Source organism: Lissotriton vulgaris, chromosome 8 (genome assembly GCF_964263255.1).
Source record: "Lissotriton vulgaris chromosome 8, aLisVul1.2, whole genome shotgun sequence".
Classification (NCBI taxonomy): Eukaryota; Metazoa; Chordata; class Amphibia; order Caudata; family Salamandridae; genus Lissotriton; species Lissotriton vulgaris.
Window position 1 is genome coordinate 685,831,242 of NC_141696.1, and position 25,064 is coordinate 685,856,305.

At 43.8% G+C, this 25,064-nt stretch overlaps 1 protein-coding gene across 1 annotated transcript in view; it reads right to left on the reverse strand.

Moving 5' to 3' along the window:
• Positions 1 to 25,064, reverse strand: part of PHEX (phosphate regulating endopeptidase X-linked) — a 1,438,972-nt gene that overhangs the window by 1,082,152 nt on the left and 331,756 nt on the right. Inside the window, exon 5 of the mRNA XM_086934549.1 lies at positions 566 to 792. Coding sequence (XP_086790675.1) covers positions 566 to 792 — 227 coding nt within the window. The remainder of the gene's footprint in view (positions 1 to 565; positions 793 to 25,064) is intronic.

Below are 25,064 nucleotides of genomic sequence, written 5' to 3' on the forward strand. Positions count from 1 at the left end.
TCAATTTGTACAAATATAAGTGCCAGCACCCTCGTCAGGAGGCCACTGCAGCTTGCATCACCCGTTGCCTGTCAGAGGGCCAATGACAGTACCAGCAAACTATTAGTTATTACACTTTTTAAAGTGTGACAATTCCAGGCCTCCAAAGCTATAAGAACAGCCTGGGTGGTACGTATTAGTCATTTTTTATTCTGTATTGAATTAATAAAAAGCTGTTGTGCTTATCTGTGAATTTGAATGACAGTGCCACCGTGTGGAAGACTGTTGTAAGTGTCAGTGTTGACAGTTCAGTGCCAGTGCTAAGCCCCAGAAACCACCCGCTCAAATTAACCACTGGCACCCACACATCAAAGTATACACCTGTATTCTGGTACAAATATTGTTTTTTGCACTGCTGTTTTGTGAAAATAATCATGCAATATTGTGCACTCCGCCATGAATTGCACTATGAGAATTACGTCCTGGCCTGAAAAGAAAACCTAACATAGAGAGTGATGCACATTTGTAGAAACATGGAGAACAACCATAATACAGGACACTAGGCCTATACAGGCATTTAAGTTACCTTTAAAATATGCGTGTTGGATCCTTTGTCATCTGGAGCCACATACAAACGGATAAAAACAGAGGTACTGTATAGACCGCGGAGCAGCGCTGTTGTCTGGAGCAGGTTAAATTTTCTTTCTGACCACGTGCCGTCTGCTCCAATATTTGACTCCAATACAGGCCACCGTAGAGCAGACTGCTTGAGCAGATTTAGCAATGGTTTTTTGTCTGCTCTCTCAGTAACAGCTGAAATGTAAGGATATTATAAGTGTTAGGTATAGTCAGAGAGTCAACATAGATGGGACGAATCACAAAAGCATTTTTGAGTTCTGGATGTAGTACTTGAAAAGAACTCTTTCAGGTGCTCTTGAAAATCACGCCTGTTGTGTACAACTCCCTAGATGCAAAGAAGACACAGCTCTTTCTATTTGTAGTAATTGTATATGAATATTCCCTGCGTATTCCCTTTTTATTCCCATTTCAGATGTTTGAGAGCCATTCATGAAAGCATCTAAGAAGGAGTACTGAAGGAGGACTATTTTACGCACTCCAAAATTTCTTGGTAAATCTGCACACAACTTTCTTTTTGAAGTGTAGATCCTTTCATTATGGGTTTGTGCAACTGCACTAAAACCTTTTGGTTGGACTTAGGGTTGCCACCTTCCCCAAATGTCGGCCATCTATTCACATTTAATATTTTGAAAACGCCCAGGCCTGATTCTTTGCTAGAACTTTATAAATTGTGTGTATTTATTTTTAGAATGCCCTTTCTGTCTTTGTTTACTTAAATTATCAGTCAGCGGTCACTAGGCAGCCGTAGAGCACTTTATTTTAAAGTGGTTTCTTGTGGCATTTTCTGTTTAAAGTATGCACTAATGATAACATATATGCCAACAATTCAGAAGAGGAAAGTAGGAGCTAAAAAAATAAAATAGCCGAAAGAATGGATTTCACCTATTGACACCTACTGAAGCAGAGACAAATTCAGTAGGAAGACAGTCAAAATAAAGAACAGTTTGGCTTACAAAATTGGGAGTCTCCCGCCTTAATTGAGTCTATTGGCATGTATGTGATAAGGGGGTAAAATATCATAGTTTGGTGATTTTTCAAATTTTTGTAGCAGGGATATTAAATACCGGTAATGCCGGTCTGAAACTGGCCAGGTGTTAGCCCTAATTGGCAGAGGCGGTTCCTCTGGAATGGCAGAGGAGCGTCACACCACGGCCTGGCTCAGAGCCAGCAAATGAAAAATAAAACAATGTTAGGCATTGTTTTATTTTTCATTTGAAGTTGCTTGTGCAGGGAGATGCAGGGCATAGGAGGAGAGTGCTATTGCTATCTGCACTCCCTAAGTGCACAGATGTGTTTGGCCGGCCGCTTCAGGCCGACCAAAACAAACAATCAATCAATCAATCATATCATTTGTAAAGTGCACTACTCACCCGTGAGGTTCTCAAGGCGCTGGGGTGGGGAATGCTGCTACTGCTCGAAAAGCCAGGTCTTGAGGAGTTTTCTGAAGGTCAACAGGGCTTGGGTCTGCCATAGGTGGATGGGGAGGGTGTTCCAGGTCTTGGTGGCGAGATGGGAGAACGATCTGTCGCCGGAGGTCGCTCTTCAGAAGCTGGGGACTGTGGCAAGGGCAAGGTAGGCTGAGCGGAGCAGGCGGTTGGGGGTGCAGAAGCTGAGTCGTCTGTTGAGGTACATTGGTCCGGTGAAGTGGAGTGCCTTGTGTGCATGGGTGAGCAGCTTGAAGGTTATCCTCTTGATGACCGGGAGCCAGTGCAGGTCTCTCAGGTGGGGTTTGATGTGACTGCGGCAAGGGATGTCGAGGATCAGGCGTGCAGAGGCATTCTGGATGCATTGGAGCCGTCTCAGGAGTTTGGCTGAGGCTCCTGCATAGAGGGCGTTTCCGTAGTCCAACCAGCTGCTGACTAGGGCCTGGGTGACCATTCTTCTGGTTTCAGTGGAGATCCACTCATAGATCCTGCGGAGCATGCAGAGGGTGTTGAAGCAGGAGGAGGAAACGGTGTTGACCTGTTTAGTCATGGAGAGGGTGGAGTCGAGGATGACCCCTAGGTTTCGTGCGTGGTCGGTGGGTGTTGGAGCGGTTCCCAGTGTGGTCACGCACCGGGAGTCGTCCCGGGCCGAAGGGGTGGATCCGAGGATGAAGACCTCTGTCTTGTCCAAGTTCAGCTTCAGTCGGCTGTTCCTCATCCATTCAGCGACGGCCTTCATTCCTTCGTGAAGGTTAGTTTTGGTGGTGTGGGGGTCCTTGGTGAGGGAGAGAATCAGCTGGGTGTCATCGGCGTAGGCGATGATGTTGAGTTCGTGCCGACGGGCGACGTGGCCAAGCGGTGCCATGTAGATGTTAAACAGAGTTGGGCTGAGGGATGAGCCCTGGGGTACGCCGCAGATGATCTCGTGGCTTCGGAGCAGAAGGGGGGAAGGTGGACGCTCTGTGTTCTGCCGGAGAGGAAGGAGATGGTCCAGTCCAGGGCCTTCTCTTGGATCCCGGCGTTGTGGAGGCGTGTTCGTAGTGTGTGGTGGCAGACCGTGTCAAAGGCGGCTGACAGGTCCATGAGGATGAGGGCTGCTGTTTCTCCCTTGTCCAGCAGGGACTTGATGTCATTGGTGGCGGGGTTGAGGGCAGCCTCGGTGCTGTGGTTGCTGCGGAACCCGGACTGGGAAGGGTCCAGGATGTTGTTCTCCTCGAGGTAGCAGGTCAGTTGCTCGTTGACGGTCTTCTCGATGACCTTTGCCGGGAACGGGAGCAGGGAGATGGACTGGAAGTTCTTGAGGTCCTTGGGGTCCACCTTGGGTTTCTTGAGAAAGGCATTGATCTTGGCGTGCTTCCAGCTCTCCGGGAAGGTTGCTGTCTCGAAGGAGGTGTTGATGACTTAGCGGAAATGGGGTGCGATGGATGTGCTTTTTGAAGATGTGGTGTGGGCATGGGTCTGACGGAGATCCGGAGTGGATGGTGTTCATGATCTTGATGGTGTCATCGTCGTTGATGTCCGTCCAGCAGAGCAGGCGGTTGGTGCGGATGGTAGTCATGGGGGCGGACGTCTCAGTGGTTGTCGGGGCGGTCGTGGCGTTGAAGCTGTCATGGATGTTTGCGATCTTGCAGTGGAAGAACGTGGCCAGCGAGACGCACAGGTCTTGCGAGGGTGGGACTTCACTGGTGTTGGAGCTGGGGTTGGAGAGTTCCTTCACGGTGTTGAAGAGCTCTTTGCTGTAGTGCGCGTTTTTGTCTAGGCGGTTTTTGAAGGAGGCCCTTTTGGCGGATCCGATGAGGTGATGGTGTCTGCGGGTGGCGTTCTTGTGGGCTGCATGGCTGTCCGGTGTTCGTTTACAGAGCCATATCTTCTCCAGCTTTTGGCAGGCCCGGATGCCTTCAGTGAACCAGCTGGTGGGCTCTGGGTGAGGGTGGTGGTTAGCTGGTCTTCGGTGACTTTGCTCCAGCAGCGGTGAGGCATCTGTTGGGTGCAGTGGTGCGTGGTGGGTTTCTTGAAGGTGAAGTGGATGCAGCGATGGTCGGTCCAGTGGAGTTCGGTGATGTGGTTGAAGTAGACATGGGGGTTTGCAGAGAAGATTGGGTCAAGCGTGTGACCGACATAGTGGGTGGGTGTTGTGACAAGTTGTCTTAGTCCGAGGGTGGCTAGGTTGTCGGTCAGGGTGGTGGGTGTTGTTGTTGTTCTCGAGGTGAAAGTTCAGGTCCCCAAGGAGGATGTAGTCCATGGAGGCGAGGGCGTGTGTGCTGACGAAGTCAGTGATGGAGTAGCTGAACTGTGGTCGGGGTCTGGGGGGTCTGTAGATGAGGGTTCCTCTGAGGGTGGTGTTCGGATCGGTGTGGATCTGGAAGTGCATGTGTTCGGCGGTGCTGCGGGTGTCGTCGGTATTGGTCGAGACTCTGAGAGTGTTCATGTGGACGATGGCCATTCCTCCTCCTACTCCGTTGGTGCGGTCCCTGCGGGTGATCTTGTAGCCTTCCGGGATGGCTATGACTATGTTGGGTGCTGAGGTGGGGTTCAGCCAGGTCTCCATCAGGAAGGCGACGTCTGGGGAGGTTGAGTCGAGTAGGTCCTAGAGTCCAACGGCGTGTTTGCAGGCGGAGCAGGTGTTGAGAAGGATGCATCTGAGGTGATTGGGTTCTTTCCTGGTTGGCAGCATGGTGGGGCGGATGCTTGTGAAGCTGCAGTTCCGGCAGGTGAGAGGTCCGTGGGTGCGTTTCGGGGCGGCCAGGAAGCAGGTGTGTGATCCTCCCGCGTTGAGCGCGTAGAGGGTTCTGGCATCGTAGCAGTGTCGGGCGTCGTGGCGTTCATGGGGTCTTGCCTTAGGCGCGCCGGCAACGCGGCTGCTGCACGGCCTCCATATGAGGGTATGTGGGAGGGAGGAGGAGCTGTGAGGCGGGAGCGTCGCGGCGAATGGGAATGCAGGGGGGGCGGGGACGTGGGGCGCAGTGGCGGGAAAATGGGCAGGGGCCCCGCGAGAACTAGGTACAGGAAGGAAAAACAAGTTTAGGCAAGAAAGCAAGTACAGGCACAAGGGAATAAAAACAAGTCTGGGCAAGAAAACAAGTTAGGCACAGGGGAAAAATACAAGATTAGGCAACAAACAATGCAGGCAGAGCCGTGCAGCAGCGTGGGGAGAGACCTGCCTGCGAGCGGGGTCAGAGGTCACTCACATGCACACTTAGGTTTTTCCAGCTCAGCTACATTGTACAGTCGGGGTGGAGAAACCCCCACAGACTCCCTGACCTAAGCGGAGCGTCTTTTCAGCCCACTCAGGCCAATCCCCGTGCTGCTCTCCTAGTAGGGTAGCAACGCAGGGATTGGATGGGAGTCTGTGACATGGTAGAGCAAGGAAGAGAAGAGGAAGCGCGATGTGGTAGGCAGTTTGAAAATTACGGTAAGTTATTTTAGGGCATATCATCAAGGGGCAACGATAATATTATTGCTGCTTTAGAGCCCGTTTTCGGGCGAAAAGCTGCGATAATATTATCACATTATCATCAAGGACATGCTAGCGGTGATTCCTTGACTTATCGCCCGTTTTTCACACTCCTCGCCTCGCATCGATAATGAGATGCAAAGGAGGTGTGGCTGTGAAAACAACATGGGATAATATTGCGATATTATCAAGGAGAGTTAGCGATATAATAAAATAGCGTTAAGTATGCCTTAACGCAGGAATTTAACGTCTGTTAAATTCCTGACTAAATACTATGAATTCCTGACTAAGGCATACCTAACATGGGGGGTGGATTGTGTGGCTCAGACCACAGGCCCTATCATCTAGGATATCGCCGTTTCCCATGGTGGAAAACGGCGATATCCCCACTATCTCTGGAATTTTTATCGCCTCAGCGATGCGCGTTGTTGATAACGCGCTAACCGGGCGAAAAATGTGAGAGATAGCTGGCGATAAATATGTAAGCGCTAAGAGCGCTTTGTGATATTTATCGCCGGCCCTTGATAATTTGCCCCTTCATTTTTTAAAATATTCTAACACTCCTCGTGCATCCTCATTCCGCGCTCTCCCTCCTGCGTTCCCTACACCCGTTCCACCGCCCTTTGGTTATGTCGGCCGCCCGAGCTAGTTGGATCACATAAACTGTAGGAGGTGTTAAAACACTTCAAGTTGTTGTTCAGCAACATGTTATATAGTTTGAGACACACCCTTTTTCTCTGCTTCGTTTTGGGAGCTAGTATTGTTTTGTAACAGAAACAAATCAATATTTTCTTTTTGCCTCTAGCTGCTTCAAACCCGCACTGATGACTCCAAAACTACCACCTTCGTTGAAGTTTATATAATCTTGCTCAACTTTTTCAGATTTCACCAAAGTGCAATGCTAAAACATACAATAGTCTATCATGTTTATGAGGACTGCATGTCCTAGAAATAAACAAGACAAGTTTGATGCAGAGAGATTGCACATTAACCCTTTCCATGCGGCCGCGATTCCCCTGGTGTGCTGTAAACAGCACGAACAGGGGCGGGCCGTGACGAACCCCAGCCGTCATCAGCACACGAGCACCGTAGTGCATGACGGCTGGGGTTCGTCATCAGCATGGAAGGGGTTAACACACAACTTTAGGTGTTTATTTATTTTGCGACAGCATTACACTTAGACAATATTTACATTTCTCAATAACAGAAACAAAAAATGCCAGTATAAGCTAAAGGTTAAGAGAATGTTGGCAAGTAGAACACATAAAATTAATCTCAAAAACAGAGTGAAACAAGCTAGTAAACAATAATATAATATTAATCCCAGCAACAGCATAATCGCTATTATTATATATGCAAGGATATAAATGCCCTCCTCAGAACTACTGGCACATCCATTACTACAAACTATGGGCCTTATTTAGAGTTTGACAGACTGCAGAGTACCCTGTCAGTGCTCTATTATAGTCAGGCTAGCCATCATGGTTCTGTCAGCGGAGCCTCCTCGAGGTACACTGGAGAAAACCTAACATCAACGGACCTAGGGATATCAGGTTGTCAGTTGTAAGTACCTCAGACTATATACCCACCCTTTTGGAGTGTGTATGATTTGATGAACTTTTTTCCTGTTTGTGAAGGTCTGGTGGTCTGAAATAGGAAACAAGCATTGGCAAACCCAATAGGTTTGATGTTGGACGCCAGCCTTTTGACAATTCTCGTTTTTTTGTTATGGTTTTTGCACAACTTTATTGTTCAGGAAGCTGCTGCACCCTTAATAAATCTAAAAACAAACAATGGCTAATGACAAAAGTGCTTTTCTGGCGCTGAAAGGGACTACCTTGATTGTGGATCTGCTCTTTGTGAAAGGGACAGTCAATGGCTAAAGTGGGCTAACATTGGCCCTTGATGCATGCTGGAGTGGTTGAAAGAAAATGTGAATTACACAATCAGAGGCTAATGGAGGAAGTCAGGTTGAAAACCCCAGTAAGTAACTATGCTACACATACATTTAGTAAAATCAAAAGGTCTTCGCAAACACAGACCTAAAACAAACATTGGTATGGCATTGGCTGCCTTGCTCACCTTTGAGAAAGTAGACAAGAAAGGAAGTATGAAAGAAAGGAAGAGAAAAAAGAACGGAAGGCAGAGAAAAAAGGAAGAAAGGCAGACATACAAGGTAGGAAAGATGAAGAACGGAAAAAGAAAGAAGGAAGAAGAAAGAAGAAAGATAAAAAGGAAGAAAGAGGGAGGCAAAAAGGGAAGGAAGCAAGGAAGGTAAAAAGAATAAAGGAGGAATGAAGACAAAAGAAGGCAGAAGGAAAAAAAAAGGCCAGCAATAAATAAACAAATAAAGGAGGCAAAAAAGAAAGAATGCCAGAAAGGAAGGAGAGCAAAAAGAAAAAAGGAGAAAAGGCAAAAATAGAAAGAAGGAAAGAACAGAAGAAAGAAGACAAGACAGAAAGAACAAAAGAAACTGTAAAGAAAGCAAAAGGGAAAGAAAGATGGAAAAAAGAAGAAAAGAATGAAAGAAAGTTGGCATAACAAAGAAAGAATGAAAAGAAAGAACGGAAGATGGAAAGAGGACAAACATTACGGTCAAAGAAAAATGAAAAAAGAAAGTACAAAGGGAAAGAAAGAAGGAAAGATCGACAAAGAAAATAAAAGAAAGAAAGAAGGCAAAAAGAAGGGAAAGGAGAAGTAAAGAAGGCAAAAAGAACTAAAGAAGAATTAAAAGAAATAAGTAAAGAGGCACTATTCATTCATTAGAAACTTTATTTGGTTATTATCATTAAAAATAACCATAAAAATACAATCAAAATTTACAATATAAAAACAGTAATCATGGCACAATAGGAATAGACTTATTGAATTTCATACATAAATTGATTTCCGGAATCTAAAAATATGCTTAAAAAAATCAGAAACAAATGCAACAGTTAATATGTTATCTAATTTCTGAATAGCTAAAAAAGCAGGACGGCACTGATTAACTTTCATGATCTTTAGTATGGGCACAATCCATCTCTTCCTTGGGATAGTGTAAAACTTACAAAATAACAGAATATGGATATCTGATTGTTCTGACAAATCATCATTTGGGAATTTATTAAGTTGCCTTGACCAATTGTTCATGTCGGGGAAACTAAAAGCTCTAAAAAGAATATTTAACCTGAAATGCGTTAATAAAAACCTTTCACGTTCACTCATATGTGATGTTACATATGGTTGCATATTACTAGAGGTCATTATTAATTGATGGGTAACCACTGTCTTTTTACTTCATTTCAGCGTTAGTTCTAATTTCTCCCAAGTACAGCATACAAAGATTTTTAAGCTCCTTTCTGGAGAGATGACACATTAAAAGAGGGTCATCGTAATAATCTCGATGTCCTATGTTTGTTAAAAACATCTTTACATAAGATAACCATCCCATCTTACTAACGTTATTGAGATTCATCACATCCTTTATTATAGAACGGTTAAAAACACACTCCTCAGTGGTCCAAACCCTGGCCAAAGAAGTACTGGTTGTACCTTAATAATATCTTTAATATGTGGCTGACCAAGTTCAGCATGGCAAATATAAGTAAAGACACTTTCGGGGACAGCTAGAAGGTATCTCATAAATGTATTTTCCACCACTTGGAGGCATTTCACATTGACATACCCCCATATACCTGCAGCATAAATGGCAATTGTTACGCATGTTGCTCTACAAAGGGTTAAAAGTTCCCCAATCTGTTTTTTGCCCATCTTCTTACTAACATTTTTTAAGGCCATTATAGATTTACAGAACATCAGTCTTCTTGCCTTTATTGCACTTGTCCATAGGCCAGATTGCTCAAACAGTATACCTAGATATGGAAATGTTGGGGTGAAGTCCAATGGTTTCGAATTAATGTACATAGTTTTTTTCTTTTTATCTGCCCCGGAACCACAGTTCATGCAGAATGTTTTAGTACAATTATTTCTCAAGTCCAGACTGGACATAAAATGGGTGAAAGATGTAGCCATCCTCTGCATAGCAAGAGGGGTCCGAGCCATCAAAACCGCATCGTCCGCATATAGTAGTGCAGGGACAGATCTTTTTGCTATCATAGGCATGTCCCTGCACTCCTGCAGCAATGTTCTTTCAAGGTCATTGATTTAGATTGTAAATAAGAAAGGAGCAAGGACGCACCCTTGCTGCACCCCTCTTGCTATGCTAAAGGATCTGGTACACTCACCATTCTTGCCAAAACGGACTGACGCTGTAGCCCCAGAATAGAGCTCTCTAAGGAAATAAATAATATTTTTCTCCACCTCCAAATTCTCCAAAATCAACCAAAGCTTACTGTGGGTAACGCAATCAAAAGCTGATGTTAGGTCAACGAAGGTTAAAAAGATGCGTTCCCCCTTAACCTTGGTATATTTTTCTAGTAAAATAAACAGATGAAGACCCTGGTCAATAGTGCCAAGGCCCTTCCTAAATCCATATGGTAGATCACTTATAATTGAATGTTCATCCGCCCAAATTTGTAGTCTATTTAAAATCCCTCGACCGAAAATCTTAATGGATGAGTCTAATAATGAAATGGGGGGATAGCACAAGCAACTTTGTCTATCTCCCTTTTTAAATATTGGGACGATGGTAGACTCAAACCATGATGGAATCAGTCTAATAAAACAGAATGCATTGTATAATTGCGTGAGAATTGGCCCCCATAGGTCCATGTTGCTTTTATACAGGTCAACTGGTACCCCATCGGGGCCTACTGCCTTTCCGCCCTCGCTAGCTTTAATACTTAGATTTACCTCTTTCAAGGTAATGCCTAGAGCTATTTTTTTATTAGTGTCAGGGATCTCCTCAACCGCAGTCAATTCAGATGGTATTTGCTGCAGTTCGCATGGCGCGCTATATAAATGCGCATAATACTTTACCCATTCATCCTCAGAAATCACTATTTCAATCCTTGCCTTGGTATTATCTTTAAAAAAGGGGCATTCACCGCTTTCCAGAAAGCCGTTGTATCCCTGTTCAGAGAGGCCTCACACAGTGAGTCCCAGGCTTCCTTTTTTAATAACATCTTTTCTAGTTTTCAATGTCATCTTATAAGCTTTCCGCAGCTCCCTAATTAAGGTAAAATCCCGAACGGGAGTATTCAAAGTGTGCTTAAGATTGGAATGGGCCTTGGTATCCGCTGTGTCGAACCAACTCACAGTTATTTCTTTACGATTTTTCAATTCTACCCATAAACTATTTTTAATATGTGTGACAATCATTAAACAAAATTAATAATAAAAAAATTATCAGAATTGTCATCCAAGCAAGCCTCAATGCTGGTTGAACATTTCTTAATTAAATTATAAAGAAAATCGTCTGGGACCACCTTACTCCACTTTAAGGAATAGCCGTTTTGTCTATTCAGAGTGACATCATAAATAGCCTGCCTTAACATATTATCTCCACCAAAATCATAATGTGGATTTAAAATTTCCACAATTAGGGGGAAATGATCACTAAGTGCTGTATCTAGGGTTTTAAAGTGTTAACCTGTCCTCCATATCTAGCTGACAGCAATATGAAATCAATTGTTGAAGAGGCGCCTCTACTGCTAAATGTGGGGGAAAATGGGGCCTCTGGTTGACAAATTCGATTTGCAAAGCCCAAATCACAGGAGAAGATAATATCATTCAAGAGGTCCCCGCATGAGGTATGTTCAAAGTGCGTTAAGCTGGTATTGTGGTTCAGCATTATACCACATGTCCCTTGTTCTCCTCTTTTACATATGGAACAATTAAAGTCCCCTCCCCATATGACAATGACTTCTTTTGAACTTCCCCCCATCAAGTATTTGATGTCTGTGCCCAATGCTTTCAACATTTCTTCAATTTTCTCCATGGGAACATTATTATAAAAGTTAACAATTATCAAACAGAGTGTCTTATCAATATGTATCTTAATCATGTGGTAGTATCTATTATTAAACACAATCTCTATTTTCTCGGATTCAAACAGGTTTGATACATACGTACACAATCCCTTTTAGCCCTGCCATGTGCAGAGTTTATTGCTGGTGAAATAAGGTTTTAAAACCACATAGATGATATGCCTCAGTCACCCAGGTTTCTTGAAGGCTCACTATATAGTAATCGTTTATGGTGTTAATCCATGTCGGATTGGACAATTTTGTTTTTAAACCTGCAACGTTCCAATCCATTATCAACCATCTACCCCTATTATCTAGTGGATCTGCACAGGTAAATAGACCACTCTTCTCCTTTAAATTTTCAAACTGTGTGTTCCTCACTATAGCACTTCCCTTCAGAACACCGGACTCTACAGGGTTAGGTTCCCCAGAGCTCATACTTAGGACCTCCCTTGTACTAGTCACTCATTCACATGTTCCCCCAATCACAGATATCACATCTGACAAATTAGGCACCAAGTTATCCATAGTGCCCTCTGTACTGAGTCAATCCACCGCCTCTAGCTCTGAGAGCATATCAAAGTTATTGGACGTGGGGATATTAAATCTGGTTCTGTGCCCCGCCATAGTACCTTTATGCAGAGTCCTAAATCGATGTTTGTTTGGTGGCGCAGAGAAGGATGGGGGATAAAAGTAACTTAGGTCACAGGAATATATACCACCATCTCCTCTCTGATGATACCAATCACAGATGTGGCTAACCACCCGTCTATCCCTAAAATTAACAATGATACAGTCCCCCTGTAGGTCTTTTACTCTGTGACCCACCCAGCTTATTCTTCTAATATATAGGATTTCTCCATGTATGTTTGGCGGGAGTGGTCTGTTCTTATTCAGCCAATATGTTACCTTATTTTTTAATTCAGAATACACTTCTGTTTTTTCAGCGTTTAGCTCAGGGACACCGGATAAGACTACTGTATATGGAGATGAATCTGGTGGTAGATCGATGCGTGGGAATATTCTCTTTAATTTTATGACTGTTAATGGTTCCTTAACTGGATGTACAGCTTTATTAGCCTGTCCTATGGCTCCTGGAACCTTAACCGCCTCGCTCACCCCAGCTTGCAGGCCCCCATCTTCAGGCATCATAGTCCTATTCCCAAAAGGTTTATCAACCTGGCCAATTCCATTAGATAACGGGACAGTTGTGATTGCAGAGGGTGGAGATAAAGCGATCATACTATTATGATCTCTAATTGGATCTCTAGTTGGGATTTGTCTTGCTGTGCTCTGATTATGTATGCTACCTGCTATTTGCCTTAATGTATCAGAGCTGGATGTAGTTACTTGTTCAAAAGTCCCTAATTTTTAACTAATCCGTTTTATCCTCTCCAGAAGTGGTGCAATCAAGGATTTCATTAAGTGTTCAACTTTCTCCATAAAACCCTCAAGGAATTGGGGTGGGGGAGGTAAGGACTCTACCGGGCTTACCGTTGTTACATTTGGCGAGGGGATGTTATTCAATGCAGATGTTATAATCGTACAGGTTGCATAATATAACTGTATTCTTAGCAGTTTTAGGTATTTTTACTGTTTTGGCTGTCTTGGACACCGACCCTTCTGTCGACCCCCTCCGCGTTTCCTTTTTATTGTAGGACCTTGCCCTTGAGCTGGTTTTAGCAAATTATTTTTGGCTATGGACCTTGTGGGAAAACTCGGTGTGGGTTCTTTGGATGTAATATCTAAGACCGATTCAGTACTCGAGTCAATAGAACTAACCTCCCTAGTTGCCTTTAGTTTAGACGACGCCTGCGGCCGTGGATAATTACTATTTCCCCCATTAGAATCGATGTGAGGTATTTCTTTATCTTGTTTTACTGGAGTAATAGCTGACATTATCGGGCCCAAGGAGGAACGTTTGTTATAAAGGGGTTCCAATGACAAACGACGTTCTGTCATAGCTATTTCGTGTTCCAAAACTGATGTGGCCCTAGTTATAAACTGATCCAATGTCCCAGTAACACTCCAACCCATTGCTACTTTCCTCCCTTTCCCTACACGTAACGCCATCTTCCCTATCTATGTATACTAAAATGTTATAATGTTACACAGTGTAGAGCGTGTATAAAAGGCAATAACAAATATAGAACGCAAACTGAAAAAAGCCAAACTATCAAAGAGTCTTAAGAAAATGTCCAGGACACCGAAGCTCAGCCTCTGACGGGCGCGGACGGGCCTGCCCTTGGCCAGGGCTTCACCCGGGCACGCCCGCGCTGCGGGAGTTCCGGGGCGTTTTTGGCGCCTCCTGGCGCTTAAGGATGACATCAGCAGTATGCGCCGGCAAAGGCTGCTGGGCAACGTAGTCCGCACCTTATGGTTTGCTCGTAACAGCGCGAGCTGTATGTCGGTCTCTGGTCTCCCACACTGTTTGGAAAAAGAGGCTTCTCGGTCGAAAGGAGATATGCAGTTAATAACTGCCAGCAAACCCTCTAAATTCAGCCAACTTCGGAAAGAGGCCCTAAATAAAGAAGCAAAAAAGTATAGGAAAAGAAAGAAAGAAAGAAAGAAAGAAAGAAAGAAAGAAAGAAAGAAAGAAAGAAAGAAAGAAAGAAATGGAGGCAAAAAGAAATAAAGGGAAGAAATTAGGAAAGTAGGAAAAAGAAGGAAAGCAGGCAAAAAAGAAACAAGAAGGAAAGAAAGAATAAAAGAACACAAAGGAGTAAGAAAGAAGGAAGAACGAGAAAATGGAAAAAGAAGGGAAGTATGAAAGGAAGAAAAAAGAATGAATAAAGGAAGGAAAAAAGAAAAAAGAAAAAAGGGAAAGAAACAAAGAAAAAGAAAGAAAGAAAGAAAGAAAGAAAGAAAGAAAGAAAGAAAGAAAGAAAGAAAGAAAGAAAGAAAGAAAGAAAGAAGGAAAGAAGGAAAGAAGGAAAGAAGGAAAGAAAGAAGGAAAGAAGGCGTGGCTTCGCAGGAGATCATGGTGGACGCGTCAGCCTGGAGCTCCACATAGGCCAGCTATTTCTCCTGAGATAGGAGGGCTCGAGGCAAGTGCCAAAGGCGACCGGCGGAGGTGAAGTCTCTACAACCTCAGTGAATGCATCTTCTGATGCAGAAGTGAATGTTTGAACGAGGGTCGGGCTGGCAGCCTAGTGGCAAGGCAGAGCCCCCTGAGTGCGGAGGCCGGAGAAGGCCTCGGCTGTGGTGCACCGCTGGATTGACCTCTCCTGGCAGGGGCGGCCTTAGGCATGTGCAAGCTGTGCACCTGCACAGGGCCACCAAACCCCAGGGGCCTCCTTGCCAATATATATCCTTAATATAATAATCCTCTGAGGACGGATACATATTTGCGTGGCGGCCCCTGGCAGGGATTTGGCGGCCTCCGGCTCTGTTCCACTTCCAAACACCCTGACCACCGCCCTCTTCACTGGCCTCCGCACTTCCGGGGCCCCCTACCTACGCTCCCTGCCCAGGGCCACCATGAGCGTACAGCCGCCCCTGCTTCAGGGGCTGTGACGGAACCCTGATCTGGCACGGGACTGAGCTGACTGGAGTGAATGGGTCCCGCAGGATAAGAAGAGAGCTGAGGAGGTGAGCCAGGAGGTGAGAATCAAGTTAGTGCGTACAGGCCCCTGCAGGGCATCTGCTGCGCCACGGAGGACTGAACTGGAGCCCGAAGATATCCTTAGAAGGCAGGACCCTCTCGGACAGGGAAGGCGGGGCTGCGGAGAGCTCTGGACGCCAGGACCTGCAGACGGGATCAGAGAGAGAAGAGGATAACTGGGGGCCCTTGACTGAAGGGATCAGCCCCATGACGAGGACGGATTGGCCAGAGTGATCCCCCAGCTGACGCAACCTGGGGCAGGTACACCCATTACTTTGTGTTGCGGTATGATGGCAGAGGAACCCTTAGAAGGATTTAAGCTTAATGAATGAGGGCCTCATCTGCTGATGGCAGACAGTTGCGCAGGGCCTGGGTTAAGGCCTGGGGTGGGGTAGGAGATCCCTGGGGGGCCGGCGCTGGCCCCCATCCCCTCACCCTCGGAGCCCGAGTACGGACTGAATCTTGTTTCCACCCTGAACCAGTGTGGCACGTGTGGGCATGCTCGGGGCCTGAATTGAGGGCCCTATGCGGATGGTGAGTGTCCCAGAGTAAACCCCCACACACGTTAACCCCCTCACCTCTGGAACCCGAGTGCGGATTGAGCCTTTATCCACCTTGAACCTGCGGCACGTGTGGGCATGCCAGGGGCCTGAATTGGGGGCTCTATCCGCACGGCCATAGGAAGCTCTCTTCAATACCAAATCAAAAAAGTGACAAGAGACTCATTCTAAGCTGTACTTCACAGTACCTACTCATTTCACATAGGACAAAGGCATCTCTAGCTCTAGTGATATGAAGGTTAAATTATACAAAGAGACTCTATACTGAACACACTGGAAAATGAATGCAGCAGTCAGACTAGTCCAAAACCTAAAATGATAGGACCACGTTATCTGTGTTCCCAGAGAAATACAATCTTTACTGTTTGAAGTGTCACTTTAAGGATATTGGATGCCCCGGGCAAGAAATATATGGGGGCCACTGTTCGGAACAATTTTGAATTTTATGACCCATGTTCCTCTAATTTAATCCCTGTGATTCCAAACAGTATTGAATTATATGTTAAAGGTTGAAATAGAGAAACAGACAGAAGTAAGATAGAAAAAGGTTTCACTTTCCCGGGAACCCTCGCCCGGGGCAATTGCTCATTTTGCCCATGCCTTAAAACGTCTCTGACAGCTTGAAAGAAGGTCTCTGCATCCACGTTGGGCGAACCATGGCCTGAGTGAACCATATCATATGTCAAACTTCGGTTATTCATTTAAAGGAGACAACTCAGATCTTGACTGGTACTATTCCTGCTACTCCAGCCTTTCAAAAAATATAGTCAGCGTATCTGCTTCCGACTACAGAACACACTCCCATACAAATAAGTGTTATCAACAACCATTGGGAATTCAGAAAAGCAAACAAACTCCTTGATTTTCCCAAAAGCAGGGCCTAATTGACCCTTATATACAAGTTGCAAACCTATTCTCCCACTTTACTCTTTACAAAACTCACATAAGACACGTTCAAACCCCGCTGTGTCAAGGGCTTACATACAACACGAACACTCAACTCAAACCCTTCCCTAATCTCTGCACTTAAGAAGTTGGAACTCTTCGCCCGATGGTCCTGAAAGTACTTTTGTGCTCGAAAAGAGGTGGGAAACCACTACAGAAATGCTGTGATACAATCCAATAGTTTTAACCCCATCCCTGCTGATGACGGAACCACTCCGTCATCATCCGGGGTCGCGCTGTGCTCATACGGAGCGGTTCCGTCACGGCCCGCTCGGAACGCCTGCGCGGCGCGGATTCCGTGCCTGCGCTGAGCGTTCCATTGAGCGGGCGGGGCCGTGACGGAACCGCTCCGTCATGAGCACAGCGCAACCGCGGCTGGTGACTGAGCGGTTCCGTCACCAGCATGCGCCCACCGCGCGGCTCCCCACCCCCTTAGCACTGCGGCGGAATAGCCGCTGCAGTGAAGGGGTGAAAGCTGCGTACATCATTGCAACCCCAGAAGAAGCAGACTGCATTTATACAAAGACGAAAAGCTGCGCAGACGCTGGATAGATGGACCTCAGTAAAAGAAAAGAAGGGGAGCAACGAGTGGAGAGGAACGGGTGTTTCTGTAAATATTTTCAGCCTTCACGTGTAATTCTGGTTGTAAACAGTCGAAAATGGCTCTATACTGAGTTTTTTTAAAGGGCAGACTGAGATACCCTGTTCCTATATATCTCTGCACCGAATGGATATAAAATAAGCCCAGGAGGAATTTAATTTACGCAGACATAATCTTATTTAATATCCAGCTTTGCATTCTACGGCTGTTAGGCAAAATACCTGAGATTACACAATTACGCATGTCGTATAACTGAATTTTCATTTGGGTAAAAACCCTATCATGTGAGCACAGGAACAGCACAAACAAACAAAACGCAAGCGACAGATGATTTCAGCAGCGGCTTGCACAGGTAAGAGCGGCAGGGCGGGTGGGGGTTAGTGGAATTCAACAGAAGACAGGCTAAGTAATATTAAATAAATAAATAACACCACTTTGCACTCGGCGATGCGGCAAGCAAAAGGTAAGTGGTTTATTTATTAATTATTACTTAGCCCATCGTCTGTTGACTTCAACCACCCCCACATCCCCACCCCGCCTCGCGTCACCGCTCTTACCTGTGCGAACTGCCACTGGTTCTTTTAGCATAATAATGCGTCCTTGCATCCAAAATTTACACACACACACATTTCACGCTTTAAAATCGCACAAAATACCAGAACTGAATTTGCATATCAAAGCATAATGTGGCATTTTTTTTGTCATTTTGTGTAATTTCTGTAAAGGAATGTATGCAAATGTAAAAAGTCACCTGCATTGAAAGATGTGCTTTATAGGTTCTGGCTAGTTTCTTCCCAGCAAACTGTCAACAAATTCGTCCTGAAAATAGCAGGTGGATGGGAATATATAGCAGCATTTGGTTTATACTGGTATTATGAAATAAGTAATTGGTAGTGAACATCAGAAGCAATTGTGCTCTGTATACATGAAGATTTAATAAGTGAAAGAGATTTGCACTTGATGGAGCCTCAATGTCATATGTCCTATGTATACTGCATCAGAGACAGCAATACCTTAGCAAATGCATCAGGCATCGGGGTTTCAAACTAGATTACCAAGATGTTTGTGACCATGCCTTTTAAGACAAAGCACTCTCTCTAATTTAAGAATATTAAGGCCACTGCTCAATCCTCCTCCTGAGCAACCCCAAGTGGTAACTATTCTCTCACTAAATAAAGACACTGTGGGTTCAGTATTTACCCTACCTTGAAATAGGGGATAACAGGATGTTTTCTTCAGTTCAAATATGTGCAAACCTGGCATTTGTAGTTTGCTTGCACAATTTGTGGATGGTTTAATCTGTCGAAAATCATGCAGGCAAACATATGGAGAGCGTGTAATTAGTGGATCAGTTATAAGCCCCATTCAGTGCAAACAGATGTTTACTCCCCTCTAAGACACAGTCATTACCTCTCCCAGCCAAGGATGTTTATCCCACCTGTGTAAATGTGATGATTTGCAGAACAGGTTTTATGCCAGTTCTGACTCAGACTGCCTAAAGTAAATTTTTACAAAGTTACTTTTCTACTTAAGTTATCAAAAATCTGAATTCACTATTAGGTGAGAATTGGAAACGAAGGAATACCTTTGAAGTCTTTATTTAGCCCTTTCCCAAGGAAAGGTGTAAAATAAATATTTCATTCTCACCGAGGTCTTTTGGAGAGATCTGAGGCCAGGCTTACAAAGTGAAATAGCTATTGCGTTTTACTTCACTATAAGGGGACATTACCGATAATATGTGGCATGCCCTTTTTTTTTTAGCACTCTGCCTGTGGGTTTACAATGCACACTTTAAGTGCTGACTGGTGAATATACAAAAAATAAGCTTTTTCTAATTAGCAAAGGCATTTTTCCAGCCATGTGTCACTGCAGTGCATGTAAAGTGCAGTCCAGCCAGAGCACAGTGGTGCAGGCATAGATTTTTGCCCTATATGTATGGGATGTATATACACATTGCAGGCAAAATATGACATTGGACTTTCCATGTCATAGGTGCAGTTAAGATACTTCTTACAATGGACCTATATGTAGCATATTGATGTTATACGAATTTGGAGTATCTTCAGCTGCTGAAATATTTTTAGGATGGCATTCGCCGAGTAATCCAACCTTTCAATTACACTGACAACATACTGATTTTGGTAGAACACAGAAAGAACATGACAAAGGCATTACCAAAGTGCGTCAGTTACTTGTTGATACAAGTTTGACTGCATGCAGCAAAGTGTGAGTTCCACAAAACCAAACTTACGTTTTTTGGGCACATATTTTCTGATGACGGAATTAATCCAGACCCCAACAAGATGCAAGCACTGTCATCCACTTGCCCACTCCTCCCAGGATGTTGCCTGCTCGGAACCTTACCAGGCATGGCCGTTTGGTGTTCAAGATACATTCACAACTTTGCTAAAGAAAGTGGCCCTTGGAGAGACTTGACAATGCAAAATGTCCCTTTTCAGTGGTCTCCCCAATGTAACCAGAGTTTCAAAGAAATAAATCATGCCATTGAGAATGCAACTGAAATGGCCTACTTCGACCCCAAGTTACATACCGAAATCACAATTGATGTGAGTCTGATGGGGCTGATTCTTGCTCAACACAACGGCCTCCGAATGTTTAGGGACACATAATGGCCTGTGTACTGTTGGCCTGCAAACATTTTAATGTAATCTTCAATGGAAACGGATTCACTGTCATCAAGGATTACCAGGCATTGCTTATCATCTTTGGACCTGGAAGGCAAAGATGCCCCCACGCATCGAGAGATAGAGGTTAAGGCTGCATGGTGTATACTATGAGATTGATTATATAAACCTGTGTTATGTTCCCTAAGCTAGGACCAAGTAGTAAAGTAACCTTTCACCTACAGTTTCCTACTGTTGTGTAGCATTTTAGGATCCAAGCGTAATTTACCGATTCATGTACTTATATGGGTATAATTCACATTGCCCTTATATAGGCATAGAAATCATGCTCATGTTTAGACATAACCCATCTATCCACATACAGGCATGGCTACTTCCACTAGTTCCAAAAAGCCACAACGATTTCTTGGAAAACTCGGCTTCAGCAGTCAGGGACATGCCCTTGCTTGAATATTGATTTGTCCTAGAAATCACAGAGTTTTCAAAGAACTACCATTCCCTTGGGATTCTTTGATGACGTTATTATGTACGTCTTTACGTCAAACAAGGCACCTTCAAGGTATAAATATGCCTACACTTGCACTAGCAAACACACAGTGGTTCGGAGCAGCTTGACTATCTACTTGCCCGACGCAGCTCGCTACAGCAAGTGCCGAAGGAAGCCGACCCTTCAGCTGATGCACTGAGAGAGAGGCAGCCTTTCTCTCGCTGAGAATTCAGCTCCAGTGTTTCCAAGCTCCCCTCGCGGGGTGTTGGGAAATCGAGTCCAGAGACAGAGATATCAGACCTCACATTCTAAAACCAAAGTACAGAGCTGATTAGACCCTAAGAGAATTTTTGGTAAGATTCTTGACAAAGAAAAACTAACCCTATGCCACACCTCACTTACTTCTTCCCGCGTACTAGACTTAGGTTAAGGACATTGGGGTAGGCATATTTTAAAAGTACCAATTGAGTACTTTTAGCCTTTGCTATTTATGTATGTATTTATCTATGGTCTAGGAACCATACAATGCTTTTACAGTATTATTTTATAATACTCTCCTTACAGTATGCATTATACTTTACAACCAGTATTATAATTGTAGCAGTTCACTTTACTTGCTTGAGAAAGAAGACTGTTCAATAAACCCTTTTATTGAAAACGCCAGTCTCTCTATTTATCTGCACCTCTGATGAAACAAAGCATGCATGATTTGACTGAATAAAATATCTATCTATTGTTTCCATGACTCTGAAGATCAGTTTTATTCTTGGGGAATCAAGGTTGTCATGTTTATGCAGTTGTCAGAAACTAATCCCTTCTTGTTTATTCAAGAAAGTTTCTAGTGACCTCTGAGCTAGCTGGCACTCACAATTAAGTCTAATATATTTGATAGAGACCTAGTAGACATAGGGCCACATGCATCAAGCTGTTTAGGAATCGCAAACGGTGCGATTCGGTAAAATCGGCCGTTTGCGATTCCTAAATACCTTTTTAGTATGCATCAAGCATTTTTGGAAAAATCACTATTTTTAGCGAATTTCAGAAATGCGATTCCTCTTAAGGAATCACAAATTTGCGATTCCTTAAAAGCAATGCATGATTAATTTTAAAATTGCGAATTCGCATTTAGGGGGGGCTAATTACCACGAGGGTGAACCTCGTGGTAATTTGCGAAAAAGGTTTAAAATGCTCAAATTAGCATTTTAAACACTGTCATGTTACAGACACACATGTCCTTAGAACATGTGTGTGTGAAACATCCATTTAAAAATACATTTCAGGGGTGCAGGAGGGGGTCCTTTGGACCCCCCTCTGCGCCCATGAAATGCATTAACATTTTGCGAATTCCAATTTGCGAATTCGCAATTCCCATTGATTCCTATGGGCCTTTTGGCCCATAGGAATCAATGGGAATTGCGAAATCGCAAATTGGAATTCGCATAATATTTGCGATTCGGTAAAAAATGTGATTCTTACCGAATTGCAAATATTATGCACTTTCAATCATGCATCCCGTTTTGCGATTCCTTATTTGCGATTCGGTAAAAATCGCAAATTAGGAATCGCAAAATCGGACTTTGATGCATGTGACCCATAAGTCCAACGTACAATCTATAGGATATGTTATTCCAATGGTAGAGCCTATTGGGAACATAGGAACTACACTACATGGCGCCCAAAGTTTGGTAAGGCACTAATTTAACGCTAGATACTAGAGTAACTCAGTCGTGCTTTTCACAGAGACCCCCTTTTTCCCATAAAATACTCCATTAGACGTCTGAAGTGGGTAAAAGGATAAAATATCCGCCATTACTGAGTAGGAAGAAAATCCTATGTATTAGTTTTTGGTTTGATTCAACGTTGAAGGATACTGTGTTCCAAAATATTGTGCACCTTATCTTTGTTTCCTTGAAATTTGCTCTGCAAACTTTCAGTCAACAAAATGTAGGATAGCGACACCGAGAACGGTGGACTGGCAGACAATAACGCAACCGGTGGAGCTGCAGCAGCAGCCCAACCGGGTGTAAACATTACAGGTTTCCAAGAAACCGACCTGGATGATATATTCATCCCTCAACATCTAAGGAAAACTATCGCTATAAAGCTTATAACAAGTGGCCTATCACCTAGACGTGGTAGGGTAATTTTTGTCATAGAGGCACACGGATATCGGCAGACAGAGGTATTCTATTCATGGATAATCTTCCCTAAAGTAAATGCAGTATCGCATGTGTTTCACTTTTACAAAGTAGAGGATAATCCAACGGAATGAGTTCCTTTTGAGGACATTGAAATTCCACTAACTTACCAAGAGCATCAGCTCTGGTTTAAAGGCGCCCTACAACATCAAAATCACATTACCAGGCCCGATCCACTAGGTAGACCAGGAGCAACATGGCCGGCACTAGCCAGCTATACACCACATCCTGACATTGAAGAAATGTCAAGTGCGGAACTATTAGTTCAACTAAAACAACTAATAAAAATACATAGACAATTGGTTCAAAATGTCATGCGGACTCTAACAGTCCAATCTCCTATAAGGATTCCACAACAAACCCCTCGCCAGGGGAACACAAATAAAATTACACCACAGACTATACCATCAGTCATTGGTAAATTACCAGCAAAAAGGGAACAAATTCCATTCTGGATAGCTCAAAAAATTACTCAAATCGAGGCAGTATTTCCTGACAGTACACCTCATGAGAAACACAGTATTTAAACAATCTGTTACCAATGGGGATCGCACCACACCTGGAGGACTGCAACACTTAGGGTATAGTCTTTGCTGCAATCTACACAAAAACACATGGTGTTCCGTCTATGGCGGTGATACCAGATGTCCTGAAACAGATTCAAAATGAATAAGGGGCAGAGCCTGCTTTAAATCTGGGAATTAAATTACTGAAAGATTTCAAACAGGTCTCAGCTATAAGATTAGCTAATATTAAAGGTGAAGCAGCATGCGTGGCGATCCACCAAAAAATAAGGGAAATTGATTTAACTGAGCATCCATATGAACTGGCCAGAATAATTGAAAAATCCTATTTAGAACTAGGAAGAGATAGTTTGGTGGGAAACCAGTTAAACCCCAACTAACAGAAAGTCCTGAAAAGGTATTTATTAAAAACACTCTCACTACTCCTAAAAAGAAGTGGAAAAATACTAAACAAACTTCTAATGAGAAGTGTTCTCAGTCCCGAGGTAGGTCTCCTCAAAAGGAGCCCTCTGAAAACAGGTATAACCTCAGGAACAGGGATAATTTGAGAAAATTTCAGACTTCCTCACAGAAATCGGAAAGAAGAGGACGGTCAGAACACAATGTCAAAGAATGCGTGAAGTCCAAAGACGATCAACACGTTCCAAAAAATAAGAAAACCCAATTCACCAAAAAGAAGGTAGCAGGTCTAAAAATCAGACATGCAGAGGATTTTGAGGACACAACTCAAGAACGGGGAGTGGGTCCAGACAATACTGGACAGCGCAGCAGAAGTCACCATAGCTCGCAAGATCTTGAAGGATCATCTGGAGAAAGTGGTCTTCAATGAGTACATTCAAGTTGAAAAAGCTGATACCATGGTTAGTGTACCCCATAAATTATATGAAGTAACGCTCCGGATGGAGGGGGATATAACTAGGAAAATAAGAGCCCTCTTCTGGGAGAAGCTCTCTAAGGGTTATGACATTCTTCTAGCTGAAAAAGACTGGCCACCAACATTTGTCAGGGAGTGTTCACATGGCGAAGACATCATTATGCCAGCCTTCTCTAATCACATTCCGAATCATTTAAAATACACATATGCCAGAAAATGGGCTGTAGCCCAGGCTCCAGCATTATATAAAAATCATGTAGGATGGGATGAGGATTCCCCTCACCACAAAATCCAGTTAAAATCACAACCAACTGCACAAAGGCAGTTTCCAGTTAAGAAAGAAGCTAAAAAATAGGTCAAGGAGATCAACTTGAATACTAAGGGGTGATGGAAACAAGCACCTCATCAATCAACAATCCTTTGTTTCCTGCCTCCAAACCAGACAATACATATCGTCTAGTTTTGGACTACAGACATTTAAACTCTTGTTGCAAAACTTTTGCAGTACAAAATGCACACAGTGCAATACTGATGAATAACATTGTGCGCAAAAAGTGTAAAACCACATTAGATATTTCTAACGGTTTCTTCTGTCAAAACATTGCACCTGAAAGCAGGAACTTGACCGCTTTTTCAATCATGGGGACACAGCTTCACTTCTGCGTCTCCCCCAGGGATTCAATAATAGTCTGGGGTTATTTTCAGCCAAAGTAACAGAGTTACTAAAAACGTATGAGGATGAGGCACTATCTTATGTCGATGGCATCTATCTAACAGACGATGACTTAGACAGGCACTTGAACAGAGTGAATACCATTATACTCGCCTCTGAAGGGTACAAATTCAACTTTAAAAAATCAAGAATTGCCCACCTCAACGTCCTTTTTCTAGGATACGAGTTATCTTGAGTGAAGGCAAAAGCCTGGCAGCCAACTTTTTAGAAAAGTGTGCGTTGCTCCAACCTCCAAAAACGCTGAAAAACTTACAGTGAATTCTAGGGGCCCGATTCACAGAATGAACTTACTACTTTTGGCATTCACAGAATGCACTTACTACTTTTGGTATTCACAGAATGAACTTACTCTTTTCGGTATTCACAGAAGTTAGGACTACTAACTTTAGGACTCCTAAATGCCTTCTGGGAATACCGAAAGTCTTAAAATTTGGATTTTTCTCAATTTAGTAGTAGTAAAGTTAGGACTCCTAACTTTAGGAATCCTA